Source organism: Culex pipiens, chromosome 2, assembly GCF_016801865.2.
Source record: "Culex pipiens pallens isolate TS chromosome 2, TS_CPP_V2, whole genome shotgun sequence".
In the NCBI taxonomy this organism is placed as follows: domain Eukaryota; kingdom Metazoa; phylum Arthropoda; class Insecta; order Diptera; family Culicidae; genus Culex; species Culex pipiens.
The window spans coordinates 15,650,475-15,671,587 of NC_068938.1; the positions used below are offsets into that span (position 1 = coordinate 15,650,475).

The window sequence follows — 21,113 nt, forward strand, 5'->3', positions numbered from 1 at the left end:
AAGTATGGTCGAAAAATCTGCCGCCGAGTTATAAATTTTTGAAAATGTTGTGATTTTTGGAAAAAATCGAAATTTTATACCAAAACAGAATTTGACCTCATTTTTTTATGTAAAATTGAATTTGCAATCGAAAAGTACTTTACAGATTTTTTGATAAAGGGCTCCGTTTTCAAGATATAGCCACCAAAAGTTTGATTTTAACGAAATATTTGCAGTTTTTCGATTTTTAAAAATAGTGACCATGAGTGACAACCTCTAAAAATATTTTTTTTGAACAGTTCAGAAAATTTGCTTTGAAATTGTCTAAAAGACATTGAAGATTGGACCTCTGGTTGCTGAGATACAGCGGCTTAAAGAAAAAGAAACAGAAAAATTGAAACAACCCACCATTTTCTAATGTCGATATCTCAGCAACTAATGGTCCGATTTTCAATGTTAAAACATGAAACATTCGTGAAATTTTCCGATCTTTTCGAAAACAATATTTTGTTTTTTTTTTTTGAATCAAGACTAACATTTCAAAAGGGCCAAACATTCAATATTACAAATTCTTTTTTGGTATAAAATTTCGATTTTTTCCAAAAATCACTATTTTTCAAAAATGCATAACTCGGCGGCAGATGTTTTGACCATACTTCTCTATAGCTCAAAAGTTGCGGGGTTTTGTCTCTAAAACATATCAGGAAATCACGAAAATCAAAAAATACGTATTTTGGGAAATTGAGTTTTTGTGAAAAGATGTTAATAAAAAAATCGGGATTTTTTTTTTGTTTCCTTGTACCTATTTTTTCTCAATAGTCCTCAACAATACCTACAACTTTGCCGAAGACACAAAATTGATCAGAAAATTCACTCAAAAGTTACAGCTGTTTGAATATTTACGTACCATTTTTGTATGGACAGCTGCCAAAATTGTATGAAGACTTGTATGGGTGAACCAATGACACAAAATAGCTTCTTTGGTCATAGGGAAGGCCCCCACAAAGTTTGAGCCAAATAAAAAAATACAAATAAAATCCATTTCCGGTTTTGGTAGAGAGTTGTTCCAGTGTTTATTCCTTAAATTTCCACCAACAGTCAAAGTTCGAAAGTCATCCGCCTCCGGCAGGTGCTTTCCACAAATCTCGTATCCCTCTAACGCAAAAGCGAGTTAATCACATTTCGCAAGCATCCCCCAACTCATATTAACTACAGTCTTGTGAGATATGTTGAGGATTTTTACCACGACGGAAAAGGTCTTCCCAGCTCAAACTCGCGTTGATTTACGACGATATGCAAATGGTTCCGCATCAAGCGATGGGACGGGATGACCTCTAACACCGCGGTCCAGAGCCAGACCGTTGCAGAACTAGTTCCCAGAGGGTTCTCAAATGGAGCTGTAAATTTTCCTGCATGTTTCAAAACGAAAGATGCAGAGAGATGTTGGGGATTTGCGGGGTAATAACAGTTTGAGTGTGATTAAAGAGAGCCGGATTAGATGATTTAACTGCCGCGGGGCAAACGGTCAATGCCGTGAGTTATGACTGGACGACCCGCAACGGAAATAAACTTCACCACCGCGATATGGCTCTATCAGGCGGGAGAAAATACTGCCGCTAAGAAAGTAGCGGCGGATCGAAATTATGCTCGCGCCCCCGCACAAAGGGTTACCACCGCAATACTTTCTATCATTTTGTTACGAATTTCGGGCGAGGGAGATCGATCTCACATCCCGCCGATGAAGCTCAACCTTAAACAAAACCAGAAATAATGGGTTTTCTTTTTCATTCTGCTAGATTGGATTTGTCGGGCGCAGACAGGCCAAAGGCCTCAGTCTTGAACTCCAGACTCTGCAGCAGCCTCTTCAGCCGAGACGAGAGTCGTTGAAAGTGAGAAGAAACTGGGTCAGCAGCAGCGGCTCCGTCGGGTTTAGCTAATAAACTGTTGCGGGATGGTTGGGAATCGTTGCTCGGCTGAGTCATCGTAATCATTTGCAATCGAGAATATAAGTTAAGAGAGGAAATGTTTGATTTTGCTGGTTCAGCTGGAGAGGTCAATAAACTTTGGAGATGCAAAAGAGTAAAGATGGATTTATTAATAGAAAGTTGAAATTTGTTATACAAGAAGCAAAATTGCATCCTCGAAAAAGGGGAAAATCTAGATTAAATTTTCAAAAGGTCCTATCTGCATAGGAAACCCATGAGGGATAGGTTGTTTTGAAAATTTAATCGAGAAATCACGTTTCACTTTGGCTGGCTAAACATTTGGTCCTGTTTGCTTTCAATTTGACGATTTTCAGCCTAAAGGGGAAATTGACAGGGTGACCACTCAAATTCCATTTCCAAATTCCCGACTTTTCCAGAAACTCAAATAATAGATTTTTTTTATCTAAAGAATGATTTCAAACAAAAACTCTTTATAAAAGCGAATATCAACTATCAAAAACAAATTCTAAATAAATTTAAAAAAAACTATTGAAAATTTTGTAAAAACAGAACCATGACAACAAATTTCTAAATAATACTTCTAAAATGGAAGCACTCATTATTTTGATTCAGAGTAGAAACAAAAAACAATCAATCAGTCAGTCAGTCAATCAGTCTTTGAAAAATAACCGAAAACTTTCAATTTCAATGTTATTTTTTTTATTTGGATAACGTATAGATTTTGATTCTTCGTTTCAACTGGAAATGGCAAAAGTTAAAGATGACTGAATCACAAATTTTATTCTTCGTTTAATTTTATTTGCAATCATAGAACGCTTAAAACATGATTATTGTTATTATTAATTCAAAGAATTTAGAAAAATATCAAGGAAATCGCAAAAAAAAGTTTTTACCGGTTCCCTTATCAATTTTATAAATTTTGATATTGAATTTTTGAATCAATGATTTATCTAGTTGTCAGTATTGAACTGTTTTTTTTTTTCAATGAAAAATTCATTTTGATATGGTTCCATGTTTTACCACTTATTTTAAGTGAAATGTTTGAAGAGACATATTTTTTAAACATATTTGCAATAACTTAAATCAAAATTTCTTGGATTTATTTTTTAGCAATTTCAGTACTTTTTCATGTTTTCAAAACGTAAAAAAGTTTTTCTGTTTTTTCATTCAGAACGAACAACGATTGGATTTTATTCGATATTTAAGTTTTCCGACAACTGAAAATCATGCTTTATCTATAGTTATCTACCAATACTCACAAAAAATTCAAGTTTAACATTTGGAAAACAATATTTTAAATGACCTAATAAATATAGTTAATAAATAATAAAATATTATGCAAATTTGTGCAAATGCATCCTATATTTATTTGGATTTTTAATGCCTTAAAAATCTTTTTCATTTTCAAATCGATTGAAAATGTGAAAGGAACTTAAATTTAAAGAAGATTTAAGTGAATTTAATTTGAAAATTGTAATACAAATTTTTTAAGAGTTAAAAAATAATTTTCAAACAAGTATGCTTAGGATTCTCGATTTTTTCCGACTTTTCAATAAAAAATCTCAAATTCCAGACTTTTTCCCATTTTTTGCGGATTTTGACGAATTTCCGACTTTTTCCCGACTTTTCTGATTTCCCGACTTGAGTGGCCACCCTGAGTAATTGAATAAAGAATGATTCAACCAGAAACCAGCCAGGCGTCTCCATGAAATATCAAGAAACGCCCAAATCAAAGGAGGCAGCGAGTTACTCTTCGAAACGTCAAGACTCAGCCATGCGTGACACCCAGGAGGGCCACCAGTGCATTCTGGCCCGGGATTCCGGAACGACGCTGCCGTCGAACCAGCTGGACACGACACCGTGGCAGCGGTTCCGGCGCCGACTGCGCAAGCTGTTCCTCCTCTCGCCAACCCACCCGGACACGGAGACGTTCTTCCGGAGCTTCGCCCAAATCACCAACGAAAACCGCCGCCTGGTCCAGCACTATCCGGGCTTTGTGATTCATCCGCTGAGCGGCTTCCGCAAGTACTGGAACATTGTGATCGGGGCGGTTTTGGCGGTCCATTTGATGCTGCTGTCGTTTGTGGTTGCTTACCTGATCTACATGGACGTGGGAAGTTTTCCTGGGTTGATCCGGTTTGATTTGGTTCTGTGCGTGATCTTGGCCGTGGAGATTGTGCTAAAGTTCTTTACGGGGTACGTGGTTTTGGATCGAAAGCAGATCGTATTGGAGCCGAAAAAGATTGTGTTCAACTACTTCAAGTACTTGCGAGTGGTGTTTGACCTGCTGGATGTGGTTCCGTTCATCCTCTTGCTGTACAAGCTGAACGATTGCTACTACGATGCGAATCCGCGGTTTTACCTGACGATCGTGCTGTTCCTGTACGCCATCAACATCTTCCGGTTCCGGGAAATCAACCGCTACTTGGTGGTTATTCCGAAGCTCTTCCGAGCAAGCGAGAACAAGATCATCATAATGCGGCTGATCATCGGAACGATCTACGTGGTTCACTGGACGGCTTGCGTCGGCGATATTGTCCCTTTGCTGGCGTTTCAAGCAACGGACGGTGCTCCCGAGTGGAACAACACGGACTACCTCGTGGGAACGTTTCTGGTGAATGTGTTCTCGTACCGATATCGTAACAACGACTTTGCGGAAGCCGTAGCAGGATATGCGCGGTTCCGGGAGTACTACCACAAGGTGGACTTCCAGCTGACGTCTTCGCGGGATCACCGGTTCGTGCTGACCAAGCTGAACGACGCACTGCGTAACCAGTCCATTCCGGCGATGTACGTCCGAGCGGTGATGGACACGATCCAGGTTACAATGCAGTCGAGTCGCGTTGATCTGGCTGGGACGAGCAGGACAAGCGACTTGATTTCGTCCTTCCTCGTTCTGTGTGGCTGGCTGTGGCTCAGCTACATTCTGCTGAACATGATCCGGATGGTCATCTCGTCCGGTATGAGCGAAACCAAGTACGAGGAGATCATCAACGAGCTGAACGCGTACGCGTACAACAAACGCCTCAGTCCGGCCATGACCAAGAAGATGCTGCGCCACTTTGCGAACCGCTACCAGATGCGGTACTTTGACGAGGAAGCGATCCACAACACCATCTCGAACAACCTGCGGCGCAGCATCCGGATGGAGACGTGCCAACATCTGGTGAAGAACGTCGAGCTGTTCCGGGATCTGCCGAACGCGTTGATCGCGAAGGTCGTCGATCGGCTGAAGCTTGAGATTTACCTGGAGAACGACGTGATCATCCAGGAGGGAAGTTACGGGGACGCAATGTACTTTATTGCCAGCGGTACGGCGGGGATTTACACCGTCGGTGGGAAGGAAGTGGTTCACCTGGTGGACGGAGCACACTTTGGGGAGATTTCGTTGATGAAGAAGGACCAGAAGCGGATCGCGAACGTTGTGGCGCTGGAGGTTTGCGAGGTGTACAAGCTGTCGTACGCGGATTTTCAAGTGCTGATTGCGCCGTACACGAATCTTCTGAAGAGGATGGAGAAGCTGGCGGACGAGCGGTTGGCCAAAACGCAAGGGACCACGGACAAACTGTCGGAGGAGGATGTTTATGAGAACTTTTTACAGTAACTTGGGCGTTTGAAGAAATAAAATTAACACAATCGTAGATTTCGTAATTTTTTTTTTTTTTCATAAAATTATTTTTATTAGGTCCTTTTCGGTACTGGGACCTGGTTAGGACCGAGTCGGCTTTTGTAATTACATTTGACTTAATAATTACAGAGGATCTTGTGTGTAAATGTTAGTGGGAGGGGAGCCGATTACCCGCGGCCTACTCGGGGTTAGTAGGAAAGGGATTGATGTTAAAGACAAGGCGTGGGAAGGGAAGGGGGATTGTGTAGGGGTCTTGGTTGGCTCTGCTGGCCTTTGCTTTTGTCCTCAGCCGCAACTCGGTGTCCAGCTGCTGGGGCGTTCTTGCTTTGCTTCCGGTGCAAACCAGAAACGACGGCTTTGTGCGAAGGCGAGTTATACTAACAGAAGGAAAACTAACTGAAGGAAAACTAACTGAAGAAAAACTAAATGGATATTTTGGAATCTAAGAGGAACTGATGGATCGGATAGAGAACATCAAGGTCTAGTTGAGATAACGCGTCTCGCATCGGGATTTCTGGTGGTCTTCCTCGGGCCCTGAGGGTATCTTTCAGCTTAATTCTGTGAACATGGTGATCTGGACACGCCCATACGAGATGGTCGATGTCCTGATAACCCTGCCCACAGTCGCAAAGGTTCGTATCACTCATGTTGATACGGTAAAGATGAGCCTTGGACGAGTAATGGTTCGACATAAGGCGGGACATCGTTCTGATGAATCCACGCGTCAAGTCCATTCCCTTGAACCAGGCTTTTCTTTGCACCTTAGGTCGTATGGAATACATCCAACGTCCCTTGGTGTCGCCGTCCCATTGTGTTTGCCAATCCAGAAGCGCACGCTGCCTCGGAAAACCGTAGCATTCTTGTAGGCTAATTGGCCTTTCAAAAATGTCTCCACTCTCAGCACCCTTCTTGGCGAGCAAGTCCGCTTTCTCATTACCCGGGATCGAGCAATGAGCGCGGACCCACACCACCGTGATGTTGAAGGACTGAGCCGCCAGGTTGTTTAAAGTCTTACGTATTTCCGTGAGGAAAAACGTAGACTCCCTGGTCGGCTTCAGAGACCGGATAGCCTCAACAGAGCTAAAGCTATCGGTGAAGATGAAGTAGTGGTCAGGTGGCATGGTCTCGATGTTTCGCAGTGCGCAGTAAACCGCGGCTAACTCTGCGACGTAAACCGAACTCGGGTCCTTCAGCTTAAAGAACAGCTGATAAGATTCATGATAAACACCGAAGCCCGTACAGCCGTCAAGCTTGGAGCCATCGGTGAAGAATCTGTTGTTTGGAGGAACATGGTTGTACTTTGATGCGAAGATCGACGGTACAACTCCCCGCAGAAGATGGTTTGGGATACCGCGAGTATCGGCTTTCATGGACGTGTCGAAGCCAATCAGGGTGCTGCTGGTTAACGGAGGCGTGCGCTGTACCGTTGTGCTCGGGCTCCACTCCCACGATGACATAAAGTCATAATATAGAAGCATGCGCCGAGACTCAACGTGAAGGTTCAGCAACGTTTCAAAGTTGTCAATTACCAGTTTATTCCTGTAATCACACCGGATCAGGAACCGGTAAGACAGTTCGTAGTAACGAGTTCGCAGAGGCAACACTCCCGCCAAGACCTCGAGGGTCATGTTGTGAGTTGAGTGCATGCATCCCAAGACAATGCGAAGACATCGGTACTGTATCCGCTGGAGAACCAACAAGCGTGATTTCGCAGCTGTTTGGAAGCAGAAATTGCCATATTCCAGCACCGAGAGTATCGTTGTCTTGTACAGTCGAAGCAGGTCAGAAGGATGAGCACCCCACCGGTTGCCAGAGACGCTGCGCAGGAAATTAGTTCTTTGCAAGCACTTTTGCTTCAGGTAGTTAATGTGCTTCCCCCATGTTCCCTTTTGATCAAAGATGGTACCCATGTACATGAAGTGGTCCGACTGCTCGATAGTCTTTCCCGAAAGAGAAAGATTGAGCTGCGGCGGTTCATGCTTCCCCGTAAAAACGACCAGTTCCGTCTTCTCCGGAGAGAATTCAATACCCTTTCCAACTGCCCAATGGGCCAAGTTGTTCAGGGTATCTTGCAAGGGTTCTAGCAGATCGACTTCCTTCTTGGCAGCGATTGAAACCACTGCGTCATCTGCGTACTGTATAAGGGAGCAGTCTCCGGTCAAGCAATCATCGATATCGCTGACGTAGAAGTTATACATGGATGGACTTAGGCGTGAGCCTTGTGCCAAACCCATGTAACTTATCCGGGTGATTGCCAGATCACCTTGCACAAAGTGCATGTGTTTTTCTGACAACAGGTTGATGAGGAAGTTGCACATCGTCGGATTGAGACCGCTCCGCCGCAGCTTTACTCCCAACACCTCGATGGAGACTGAATCGAATGCACCCTTGATGTCTAGGAAGACAGAAGCCATTTGCTGTTTTTTACCACGGGCTATGTCGATTCCTGTGGCCAGCAAGGCTAGACAGTCGCTTGTTCCCTTGCCTCTCCGGAAGCCATACTGCGTGTCTGACAGCAAGTGCTCTCGTTCCATCCATGGTTCGAGGCGGTCGAGGATCATCTTCTCCAGCAACTTGCGTAGACACGACAGCAAGCTGATTGGACGATACGAGTTGTGGTCGGACGCCGGCTTACCGGGCTTTTGAATGGCAACCACCCGGACCTGTCGCCATTCGTGTGGAATTATGTTCTGCTCCACCAACGTGTTGAACAGATTCAACAGACGCTGCTTGGCGATGTCCGGAAGATTCTTCAGCAAGCTGAACTTGATCTTGTCCGGACCAGGAGCAGTGTTGTTGCCCGTCAATAGTGCTATGGAGAGCTCTACCATCGAGAAGGGAGGATTAGAATCGCTCCCATCAACAACGTCGAATGATGGTTGTGTCGGCACCGAGTCCGGGCACACCTTCTTGGCGAAATCCAATATCCACTTGTCCGATTTTTCCACACTCTCGTTCGGAACGGAACCTCTACGCATGGCCCTCGCAACGCGCCACAGAGTGCTCATGGACGTATCTGCTGGTAGTCCTTCAACGAACTCCCGCCAGTACATTCGCTTCTTCCGCTTCAGAGTATTACTGTACCTGCGATCAAGAGCTCTGTACTTTTGGAAGTTCGCTCGGATTCCACACTTGCAGAAGTCCACATAAGCTTCTGACCTGGCCGCCGAGAGATCCGTACACTCCTTGTCCCACCATGGAAGTGGAGGGCGCGTTCGGATGTACGGTCCCGGGACGGGTTTCGTCTGAGCTTGTAACGCACTGTCATAGATCAAATTAGCCAGAAACGCATATTCTTCAAGCGGTACTAACCCTGCTTGCAACTCAACTCCAATGGTGACTGCCTCCGCGTACTGTTTCCAGTCGATATTTCGCGTCAGATCGTAAGGCATCTCCACCGTTGTCGATTGCTGTGGGCCATGGCTAACCAGAATAGCGATCGGCAAATGATCACTGCCACGAGGATCTTGGAGCACGTTCCAGTCACAAAGAATTGCCAGACTGTTGGAACAGAGCGACAAGTCGATGGCACTCGCCTTCGTACCGGACGTGGTTGACGTTGGTGGTGTTGCAATCCGCGTAACTTGCTTGTCCCTGTTTAGGAGGGTCATCTGGAAGTCGTCGCACAGTTCATGAATCAGATATGCTTGAGGGTCTGTCTTGTGACTTCCCCACTCGGTGCTGTGAAGATTAAAGTCACCCAGAACCAGTCGCGGTGCCTGCAACAGCTCAAGCATACCCCACAACTTTTGTCGAGTTAACGACACCTGTGGGGGAACGTAGACGGACACAATGCAAATGTCCAGTCCTCTGATCCTGGCCTGTACTGCGACTGCTTCGATTCCTCCTAGCTTCGGGAGCGTGACCTTTCTAAAAGTGTGGCATTTCCTGATCCCAATCAGTACGCCTCCACCTCTATTTGGTCCTGCCCTGCTCTCTGTGATGATGTTGTACCCCCGGAAAGCTGGCGTCTCATCTCCGATAAGAAACGTTTCGCTCAGCGCAAACACATCACAGTCCCGTTCGAATGCGAATTGTTGAAAATCGTTTAACTTGGGGGTTAAACTTCTACAATTCCATTGTAGAAAGGAGATGCCGTTTTTCGTTTTTGGTGTATTACCCATCAAAGGAAATGAACGACAAGAGGGGCATCGTGCTAGCAAGCTGTTTCCCGATGTGTCTAGCGAGAGGCTCAAACCGCTTTATGATTAAACGCGTCGGTTCACTCACAAAAGAGCACAGCCATTCCACGATAGTGGAAAAAGGAAGGACTCCTTTGAAAACATCGGTGATCGGATTCGGTTAAGGAACCGGTTTCAGGGGGATCTTTGGCAGCTTGGGAACGGGCTTCAGCGGCTTGAGAACGGGCTTCGGTGCCGGCTTCGGAGCGGGCTTACCCGACGGACCGAAAGGAAAATCCTCCTCGAAGTTCAACGAGTCACTTTCCTTACCCTTGCCGCCAGCGGCTTTTTTGGACTTGGAAGCCTTGTTGCGCTTCGGGTTTGGCCCGGAAGAGTCACTTTCCTCGTCTCTCTGGAAGAGGACCTCCACATCGGAATCTTCGTCCCCCGAATCTTCGTCCGCCAAAGGAGCGAAGCGATTGGGGTGGGTCACCTGACTAAGGATTTCCGCGAAGGACTTCTTGGAGCGTTCCCTCAAGGATCGCTTCATCTTGTCCTCGCGCTCCTTGTACTTTGGGCACTGTCGAGTTTTGTGCGGTTCCCCGCCACAAAGCAGGCATTTTTCAGCCTGCTTTTGGCAATCCACGTCCTTGTGGTGGCCGGCGCACTTTGAGCACTTGCTCTTGTTGCTGCAGTAGGTCTTGGTGTGTCCCAACTGCTGGCAGTTTTCGCAGCACATCACTCGCGGAACGTACAATCGAACTGGAAGCCGAAGCTTGTACAGCTCAATGTAGTCCGGCAGAGCTGACCCTGCAAAAGTCACCCGGAACGAGGCAGAAGGAATGAACTTCTTCTGGCCAGCCTCGGTGGTGACGTTGCCCAGTTGCCGGCACTCGAGTACCTCCACAGCTGGAAGTTTAGGGTTCTTGAAGCGTCCCACCGCCCTTGAGAGGTCGACAAGCGACAGACTGTCATCGGTCACCACGCCGTCGATCTCGACTTTGTGGGCCGGAATCCAAACACGGTACTCAATGCTGAACCGCAGATCAGTTACGATCTGATTAGCTTGCACCGCGGAGTTCACGATCACGCGGAGCTTGCTCTTGTTCAGCTTGGTACATTCGACCACCCCAGGATAGTGCTTCTGCAAATCCTTGGTGATCTGTACAAAGTTTAACGGCTTCTGTTTGGGCCGGAAGAAGACCACCCATTCCGTTTGCGATCCCTCTTGATACTGACGAGGACGAGGAATCGGTTTTTGGGAATGAGGATTCAGGGGCGGGGGGGGATTTGGATCCGGATTCGGCACCGGTGTTTTAGGAGGAATTGGATCTGGATTGGGAGGAATTGGATCTGGATTGGGAGGAATCGGGTCCGGATTAAGGGGAGGAATCGGTGGTTGAGGGGGAACCGGATTCGGATCTGATTTAGAACGCTTTCGCTTCGTCCTCTTAGACCCGTCCGAGGATCCCCCTTTACCGCCAGGATCCTTATCCTTCAGGAAGAGGTCCCTGTTGGTGGTGTTTGAAGGAACTCCCAAAACAAAGTCCTCCATTTTCACGTCCTCGTCACCCTCAAGGGTTGAATCGGAGTCGAATTCCTCATGGTCCGACTCGGTCGGATCCATGTTTGCGAAGAAACGCGATAAACTAAACGAAAATGAAAGTGATGAAACTAATCGCAAAAGTAAAAAAGGAGAAAGAAAAAAAAAACTAACCGAAAAAAAAAACAATGAGAAAAAAAAAAAAAAAAAAAAAAAAAAAAAAAAACGCTAACAAAAAACTTGCTTTTCGCACTCACCGCCGAACTGGCCACACTGGCTGCCGCCCGCAGCGGGATGCGCGGGAAGCTCGTTTTCGCGCGCTTGTTGTTGTTGTTGTTGTTGTGCTGCCTGCTGCCCGCCACGTAAACAACGGGGTTGTCTCCGACCTGGCCTGGCCGAAAACTGGTCCGCCGACCGCAGTCGACTCTCCGGGGCCGATTCCACCGACCAACGACCGTCTCTCGCCTCAGCTGCCTCCGCGGCCGCTGCTGCTCACTCCTCCTGCTGCTGCTGCTCGGATGCAGGAACTCGTTCCTCTTCCGCTGCTGCACCGCCGCCGTGTCCACGACGACCAGATTGTGGCCTCTCTGACCACCGGAACGGGCTTGTCCGCTCGCACACGCCTCGGAATCGCCGTGAAAAACGCGCCAAACACACCGCGAAAAAACACGACTAACCGCTGAGACTTCTGCCGGAGCAATGAATAAGTCCTCGTTCTAGAGGTAAACTTCTTTCAATTACCGATTTCGTAATTGTTTGGTTGAAAGTTACGGTTATTGTGGCCCATTGTTTGTCACGCAACATCAACCGATTACGTTGAAATGCTGTTGCATGTGTCGGTGTGCGCTAATGGATGATAATTATTATTAAAGAGATGAAGGCATGATTGTCATTCCGGTACTTTCCACAAAGCAGTGCGTGCCCCCGGGCGATATAGAACTAATGCTTTTTTATGGTCATGCAATCGCGCAAGAATTCGGGGCTCAGTTTCAACCGAAGCGACGAACCCGCCGCACACAATTCATCATCCAACGGTATATTTTCCAGCAATGCTATGAGAAGGTGACTTGAATGCGTACGCAAGCGGGAAATCGCTTTTATGCATGGAGAATTTTCCCCTCACATTCTCCACCTTTAGACGGGTGGGGTGTTGATGGACCCCCCGAAGAATGTCGGCGGCGGCGGCGGCCCAGGTCTTCTGATAGTGTTTATCTCGCCGGAGGTCTTTGTTCCCTGGGCTGGGCAATTTAACAGTGCGTGGTCCGAGGTGCGGCCTTCCCTTCTAATTGGTTCCAGGTATAATTTACGAGAAACAAAAAAACGCGCTTCTTCGTAGATTCTGTAATAATTTCTCGGTGTTTCACTGTTGATGGCGGTTGGTGCCGATTAAATTACGCTAAGCAACCTCAATACGAGAAGTAACTGTTACTATCATATATGGGAAGTTACTACTGTTAAGTATTTTATACTTTGTTAAATTAGAAATTTAAAACCTGTTCAACAACAACAACAAAATGCAATACAAAAGTAAACTTTTCATAACCGGAAAACATAATTACAAATGAGGTCAAACAGAACAATCCTTCACTCGTATTATCGCAATCCGATTGAGGTTTTGCAGCGCGACTGCGTTTCAAATGTAGGTGGCGCCAAAATGAGGTTACTTGCCTAAAATCGTATGCCTTTCTGCCGATCAAAGAACAAAATCGATTATTTCTCATGATTCCCTGCATCAATCTTAATGAAACTGGTTGCAAAAGACGAGAAAATTTTTTTGCTTTAAAATAATGAACATCAATTTTTGGGCGCGCAAAAATTTGTGAACTTTTTGTTTAAAAAACATGTTTTGGAACACGAAAAAATGAGTTTCCCGATATATACCAATGAAATAAATAGTTATATCGTTGATAACAAGTGTGTTAACGTATATTCAACAATTTTTATTGATTTTTGACAGACTTTCTTGCCAAATAGTTCAAATTGCTATCTTTTACTAAATTTACAATTTTCTCATAGTAAAATCAAACAAATATTGGAAAGTTATACACCAAACTGTTGGAAATAATTTTTCTCATCCGAATCCAGCATAAGTTTTGTAAAAATGTTGTATCTGAAGGAAAAAACAATTTTTTTCAAAAAATCATAGGTTTACGCTATTTGTTCATAGGTGGCGACATGTGTCTTTTAGCTTTGCTGCAAATTCTCTATAATCAGCTCTTGAGATGTCTCAAACCCTCCACAATGGCAAATAAACTCATTTTTTTACGATTATAGCTCGAGACAGCTCTTGTTCCATTAACGGAAGCATGGATCACCACCAGATTTGACACCGGAAACCCGAAATTTGAGGAATTAATTAAAAAGCCATAATTCAGTGTGAAAATACAGCCAAGAAGAACCCCCTCGGGAAAAGTGTCTTTCTCCCGTCGTGGCGTGTGTTTCATGACCATAAAACTGGGAAACTTCAACGTCTCTGTGGCACCCGCGGGTCTCCAGAGCAAAGAAGAGGCCTCAAAATAGCGTGATAAATTGTTTTCCATTCCCGCTCTGGACTCACATGGCCCATGCCCCGGCATGGGGTGTGATGAATGGACTCCCATATCTCTCGTATAAATCCGGCCATTATACATACTGGCCATATATCTTATCTCGCACCTCTTCCAAGTGGCGCATTTCACCCGCTAAAGTGCACTTAGGAGAGAGGTTCAGGAGGGGAAATGCACATATTCTAAACAACCGGTTAAAAATCCAGCTTAAAGAGGGGGAAACAAAGTTATCATACTTTGACATTCTGCCAGCGATCCGGTTTTCACTGCGGAGTTCCGTATTGTACCACCGCGCGCGCGCGGTTCATCCAAGCGGAAAACTGGTTGAGCTTGTTGTGTCATCCCTGGTTCTCTTAGACCTGTCAAGACGACGACGACGACTCAATTAGCCAGCATTAACCCATTTTTATTTGCGCGAAACCCTTACTGGCGGTTGACCCATTTTCCTCGGTGTATTCTCCCCGCCTCATTCATCTTACGACTTTGTGTACTCCACAGGTCCAAGTGTGTACGCACTAGTAGTTACTACTGTTCCAGAAAGCCTCCTCGACTTCCCCATTCATTTCCTCTAATTTTCCCATACTTTCAACGCAGAAGAGAACTCACCCCACAAAGTCCAAGCAGACGAGATAAGTATCACGTTTCCCTCCGTGTCGGGCGACCTTTTGGCCACGCGCGCTTACGCCAAGCTCACTTGCAGCAACAAGTGGCCCAGCAAGCCATGGCCGTCGTAACTGTTCCGAAAGAATTCAACAGTCATCAACATTCCTCCGCGCGATGATGCCACACTGCGCCTGCTTGGATTGGGTCACTCAAGGGCGGCTTACTGTGCTGGTGGCTGGGAAGGCCGTTAGTTGTCCAAATTGTCCAGATGGTCGGCCCAGTGGGCGGCGGACAAGGGTCACTTGGTATGGGGTGAGAAGTATCTTGAGTTACAGTTAAATTGGGTAGTTAAATGGAGTATAACTTTCAGAGGAGGTAACTGTGAAAAATGTTATAATTTGACAGTAGAAAAATAAATTTAATTTAGAAAGAATCCTAAAGTCGTGTTTGCCAAACTCCAAGCTTACTCAAAGTTGTGAGAATGAGGTGTCATTACAGGACCAGGTAAGGATTCCGCCGAACTTCCAACAATGTTTCACACACGTTGTGTACAAAGTGCAGCTGCACGATTGTTGTAAATTCAAATACATGTTGTTAAAGATGACCCAAATGCATGTTCCCAGAAAAACTTCAAAGATCAATCCACGGCACGTCATGCTGCACCCCATGGGAATGAGCCAGCCCAATCACCATGAATTATCAACATTTCGCCAGGCGAAAATGTAAAACATGCACACAGTTTCCTCGTTCGTTCACATTCCCATTCAATCTCCCAATTTACATAAAATTTTCCAATCTGCACCTCAGTCAACGATGCAGAAACCTGCCGAACCTGCCATCAACCCAAAAAAAAAAGAAGCGAAAGAAGCTAAACGAGGAAAGAAGATTCATGTCAGGGCGCGTGCAGCTTGTTTTCCCCGATGCCTATCTCGAATTCCCAAACCCGCCCAATAACAAAAGCCTAACATATTAAATATCTGCAACAATGAATGATGGAAAAGATCGCAACGGAGTCGAAGACGCGACGCGAGCGCTGCCTGCGGCGATGAGCGCAACTAAATTTGACAGCCAGATCGACTGATTACTCTGCATGATCGAGGGTGGCTCTGATTAGGTTGGTTCGCTCTGTTGTGTTGTGATTTTCGGTCATCTTCTCTGCTTTTTTTCACCGAGTTTCGGAACGGGGCGGTTTGTTGTGCGACCTCGACCGTTTACCTTGACCGTCCGACGTCAGAGTGGCCACTTTGCGCAAGATAGTTTTTTTTTGTAAGCGAAAAGAAAAGAATTGCGGATAACCTACATTTTTATACCCGAGACCGAACCCACGTTGAATGGGCGAGAGTAATTTTTGCTAAGCTTTTGCTTTTTTGTTGTTGTCTGAATCACCCCCCTCGCCTTTTTTGTTGTTGTAGTTGTTGAGGGGGTTCGGGCCTTCGGGTGTACAGATAAAAACTAACTTAATCCACCTATGTGGTTGATGCCTTCCTCACTTTTTACCAACAATGGGTAATATGAGTGGTTTAGACACATATTTCAGCTATTTTTTTAGGTCCAGAAAAATAAGTACACAGATATAACTTAAGTGGTCAGAACACGAGACAGGGTTGTCAGATCATCAATGTTGTGGACTCGTTGGAAAGGTCTCTCGATTACCTAACCAACGATGGGTCGGATGATGGATCCGGACATCGTTTACATGCATTTAAGTGAGATCCGGCTTCAAAAAAATACATAAATATCACTTAAGTGCTCATAACTCGAGACAGGGTTGCCAGATCTTCAATGTTGTGTACTCGTTGGAAAGGTCTCTCGATTACCTAACCAACGATGGGTCGGATGATGGATCCGGACATCGTTTACATGCATTTAAGTGAGATCCGGCTTCAAAAAAATACATAAATATCACTTAAGTGCTCATAACTCGAGACAGGGTTGCCAGATCTTCAATGTTGTGTACTCGTTGGAAAGGTCTCTCGATTACCTAACCAACGATGGGTCGGATGATGGATCCGGACATCGTTTACATGCATTTAAGTGAGATCCGGCTTCAAAAAAATACATAAATATCACTTAAGTGGTCATAACTCGAGACAGGGTTGCCAGATCTTCAATGTGTGGACTCGTTGGAAAGGTCTTTCGATTACCTAACCAACGATGGGTCGGATGATGGATCCGGACATCGTTTACATGCATTTAAGTGAGATCCGGCTTCAAAAAAGTACATAAATATCACTTAAGTGGTCATAACTCGAGACAGGGTTGCCATTTCTTCAATGTTGTGGACTCGTTGGAAAGGTCTCTCGATTACCTAACCAACGATGGGTCGGATGATGGATCCGGACATCGTTTACATGCATTTAAGTGAGATCCGGCTTCAAAAAAATACATAAATATCACTTAAGTGCTCATAACTCGAGACAGGGTTGCCAGATCTTCAATGTTGTGGACTCGTTGGAAAGGTCTCTCGATTACCTAACCAACGATGGGTCGGATGATGGATCCGGACATCGTTTACATGCATTTAAGTGAGATCCGGCTTCAAAAAAATACATAAATATCACTTAAGTGGTCATAACTCGAGACAGGGTTGCCAGATCTTCAATGTGTGGACTCGTTGGAAAGGTCTCTCGATTACCTAACCAACGATGGGTCGGATGATGGATCCGGACATCGTTTACATGCATTTAAGTGAGATCCGGATATATGTGAAAACACATTTTTATACATAACTTTTGAACTACTTATCGAAACTTCAAACCATTCAATAGCGATGTATGGGACCATAAACCAAGTCGAATGCAACCGGTTTGATCAAAATCGGTTCAGCCAGTGCTGAGAAAACTTGGCAAGAATATTTGACACATACATACATACACACACACACACATACACACACACACACAGACATTTGTTCAATTTTCGATTCTGAGTCGATATGTATACATGAAGGTGGGTCTTCGAGCTTTTGATAAGAAGTTCATTTTTAGAGCAGGATTATAGCCTTACCTCAGTGAGGAAGGCAAAAGATGACGAACGCCCCGATAAGATTGGATTGCGGTTGAAATTGTGCGCGCATCAATAGGAGATCTGATCGCGAATAGTTTTGAATAATGGGCGCCGCTTGGGAAGCATGCCAATCCATCGCAGGAGGCCTTTCTTCAGAACTGTGTCGAATTGCGCGTAAATTTCAAAAGATGGAATCGAGGCATGCTATTGAAGGGCTGTTGAGCAAACAATAATTCAACAGTGTTTTTGCTCTCTTCGCTTAGAAAAGGTGGTCATTGAAAACTATTAAGCTTGGTAAAATAATTCGAAAGTTACCTCTAAAACGATTTTGGCTTAAGTCCAGACTAATTTGATGAAAATTAAACACGAACATAATCCACCTATGTGGTTGGTGCCTTCCTTACTCCTACCTGACAAAAATAGGTCACACTGCAGATCCGGAATAATACTTTTTGGAAATCAACTACGAACAAACTCGGCTTTTAGTTTGAACTTAGTCCAACTAGATCCGGTATCAAAAGTATATCAATATCACTTAAATGACAATAACTTAAGACAACACAGCGAAAAAAGTAGTTATCCAGCTGGCTGTAAAATGCGTGTAAAATAAATTTTGCATTATTTTATGAAATTCTATGTAATATTACACCCTGAAATATGTAGCCCATCAAAATGGAAAACCTACCTACTTGACCGAAATGTCAAACACATATATGCGTTTATCCATTCCATTTGTCATCGGTCTGATGGCCGAGCTGGCTAAGGCGCCAGCCCTTACTGTTGGTGCTGGGTTTGAATTTCGTCGCAATAGAATTTCAATGTTAGCAAAAACATAAATTCTTATTTAATTTTTCTTGAAACCTACGGTTCTGGTCCTTTTGTCAAATTTTTTTTCTCGAAATGTTATAAAATATCAAAGTTATTTGAATAACAATAAATTTTGCATCATATTATGATATTTTGAAAATTAATTAACGTTAAAATCATTTTAAACAATCGCACTATATTAATAAATTAAAAAAAATGCTGCCGAAATATAAAAATATGAAAGTTGTTTGAATACCTATAAATTATGCGTTTTTTGTGTAATTTTTTGATACTTTGAAAATTAATTAACCTTAAAATCATTTACTATTCAAATCATCGCAGTATTTCAACAAATAAAAAAATGCTGCAGAAATATAAAATAAAATTCGAATTTACCAAACCGCAGTGCAAGTCAGTTTATTATCAAATATAAAGAATCAAATAACTGATTTATAAAATGAAGATCTGGACAATGCTAGCATATTTTTTTAGAACTGAATCAGTTTTGCAAAGAAATTGCATCATGCATTTTACTTGATAAGCTGTCAGAACACAATATAACAGCATTACAAATTAAAGTTCTTGGTTCAAATTCTAGAAAATTTATTGAAAAGAGACAAAACAAATTTATCACCAAAAAAAAATTAAAAGCTAAGTCAGCTACCCTTGGAAAAATTTATATTGTGAGCCATTTTTGCGCAAATCAACGTTAAGGGAAAAACAATATTCGAAATTTCATGTAAAAGCTTAAAAATCAAAGCAGATTGAATGAACAAACACAAATCACCTAACTGTAACAAATCATAGAGGAGAAAATCGTGACGTTAGGAATGAACTCAAATCACTCAAAATCAAAGCAGATTGAATGAACAAACACAAATCACCTAACTGTAACAAATCATAGAGGAGAAAATCGTGACGTTAGGAATGAACTCAAATCACTCAAAATTCATTTTGTGAGTGACTGTAACAGTTTGACCTAGTTTGACAGCTACATTGTCCCCAGTTTTCTGTGGGAGAGAAAAGGAGGCGAATATTTTTTTAAAATCATATCTTTCAAAATGTCTATCCTCAAAATTTTGTAGAGTGTTGCTTTTCTCCTCTATTACCGTTAAACAACGGTTAAATTGATAGGATTTCAAATACAAATTATTTTTGAACTGGTTAAGTTTATCTTATCATTTATTTTTATAATATATGTACTTGTTATGTAATTACTTTTTTCAAAAAAAAAAAAATAAAAAAAATTGATGTGCTCTATGATTTTTATAGTAACAATGATTCTTCAAAAAAATGAGATTGAAAGTGTGTAAAATGAATTGTTTACGTGAAATGGAGTTTTACTAACATTTCTTTTCACTTTACTTAAAAAAAACTAACAATCAAATGTCTCTCTAGAATTTTTATTACAATTCAGAATTTTTCCTCAAAAGTTTTAATTAAAAGAGTTTTGTTTTAAATATTTAAATTGCAAATATTGACAAAGAATTCGTTTTTTTTTATTCTCAAATATGATTTTTTGTGACGACCAAAAAATTAATAACTCAACCAAGTAAAAATGGTTCCTCATGATGAGATGTCAGACAACTTATTCAGTTATGAAACTTAGTTCAAATATCACCTATAGAAATTATACAAATGACAAAATTGCAAGTGGTTCAAAATAACATCAATCTTTGTCGCGGATAACAATTTGGTAATCTTTGCAAAAATTAAATATAAAATTTAACTAGAGCAAACTTTGTGGATACTTTTTTTTAACAGTGGGATTAATTACCAACCTATAGCATTTTTTCTCAAACTTTATGAGAAGCAGAGGTATTTTGACTTTGTTGTCTGCTAAAAAAAATAATTTTTTTTTTTCATATGTGTAAGGCTGTTACAAACATTATTTAAAGTTTTTGCCATGAAAAATCAGAGAAATATTGACAAAAAAAAAACATTGTTACATTTTCAACAATAAAATTGAAAATTGTCAAAAGCACTCAATTCCAGTTCCGGTTCTTTTTATGGATATCATTAAACAAACTAATGCATTGAATAAAAAAATATTTTTTGATTTTCATAATCCGCGATATCCGCGCCATCAATGACTAAATCAGCGAAAATCACCAAAGTGTAACCACCTTGAATATGGCGATAATGAATTTTGAGAAAATTCATTTGGTACGAACTGCCAATATTTTTTTAAATATGGAGTATTTAATATTTAGAATACAAAAATAGAAAAAAAACTACTTTTTCATGATTCGATTCAACGAAGTTCCTTTGAAACCTTCGGATATTGAAGTCTAGACTTTAAATCATTTGAAGGTTCAAAAAATGATCGACCCAAACTAAATTTCAAACTTAAAATTTCTATTTAAATCTGTGTTTGCTAAGTCACGCAATGTTTCTTTTATTATTTTTGTTCAAAGCATCTAATAAAGACCACACGGTGCAATAAACCTTGCTTCACAGCGTAGCATTCAACAGCGTTCTTTGCCCCTCGGCACAGAACCACACAGAACAGCTCAAGCGGACTCCACACCTACGATTCACCGCTGCTCTGCCGGTATACGAAACGCGATATGGATCTGTACACACGAACTATTTTGCTCTTCACATTTTTTTTCCTAAGCAGTTCTGACGCAGAGTATAGAAAAAATCGCACATTTTTTGCTCCCATTCCAGAATGCCACAGTGCGATATGATGTTGTACACGTCGTGGCCTTTAATCGTGGCAGAGTTGCGGTTGTACCCGCGGACCTCGTCCGTTCTGGCCTCGTAGATCGAGATCAACGAGCGGAAAAAGAAATCGGACTCATCAGGCCTGGTACGAACAACACGAAATCCATCATTCTGTGCACTGGGTGCTTCTTGGATCGAGACCTTCCAATGTATGGTGTGTTGCAGCTTTTTGAAATTGGTATTCTATTAATACAACCTCATGAA

The 21,113-nt window shown here is 42.9% G+C and overlaps 2 protein-coding genes across 2 annotated transcripts in view; one reads left to right on the forward strand and one right to left on the reverse strand.

Moving 5' to 3' along the window:
* Positions 1–21,113, reverse strand: part of LOC120426268 (uncharacterized) — a 76,735-nt gene that overhangs the window by 13,026 nt on the left and 42,596 nt on the right. The window lies entirely within an intron of this gene.
* Positions 3,681–5,566, forward strand: LOC120426282 (potassium/sodium hyperpolarization-activated cyclic nucleotide-gated channel 3-like). Its single transcript, XM_039591027.1, has one exon. The coding sequence runs from the start codon at positions 3,700–3,702 to the stop codon at positions 5,527–5,529; it is 1,830 nt and encodes a 609-aa protein (XP_039446961.1). The 5' UTR covers positions 3,681–3,699; the 3' UTR covers positions 5,530–5,566.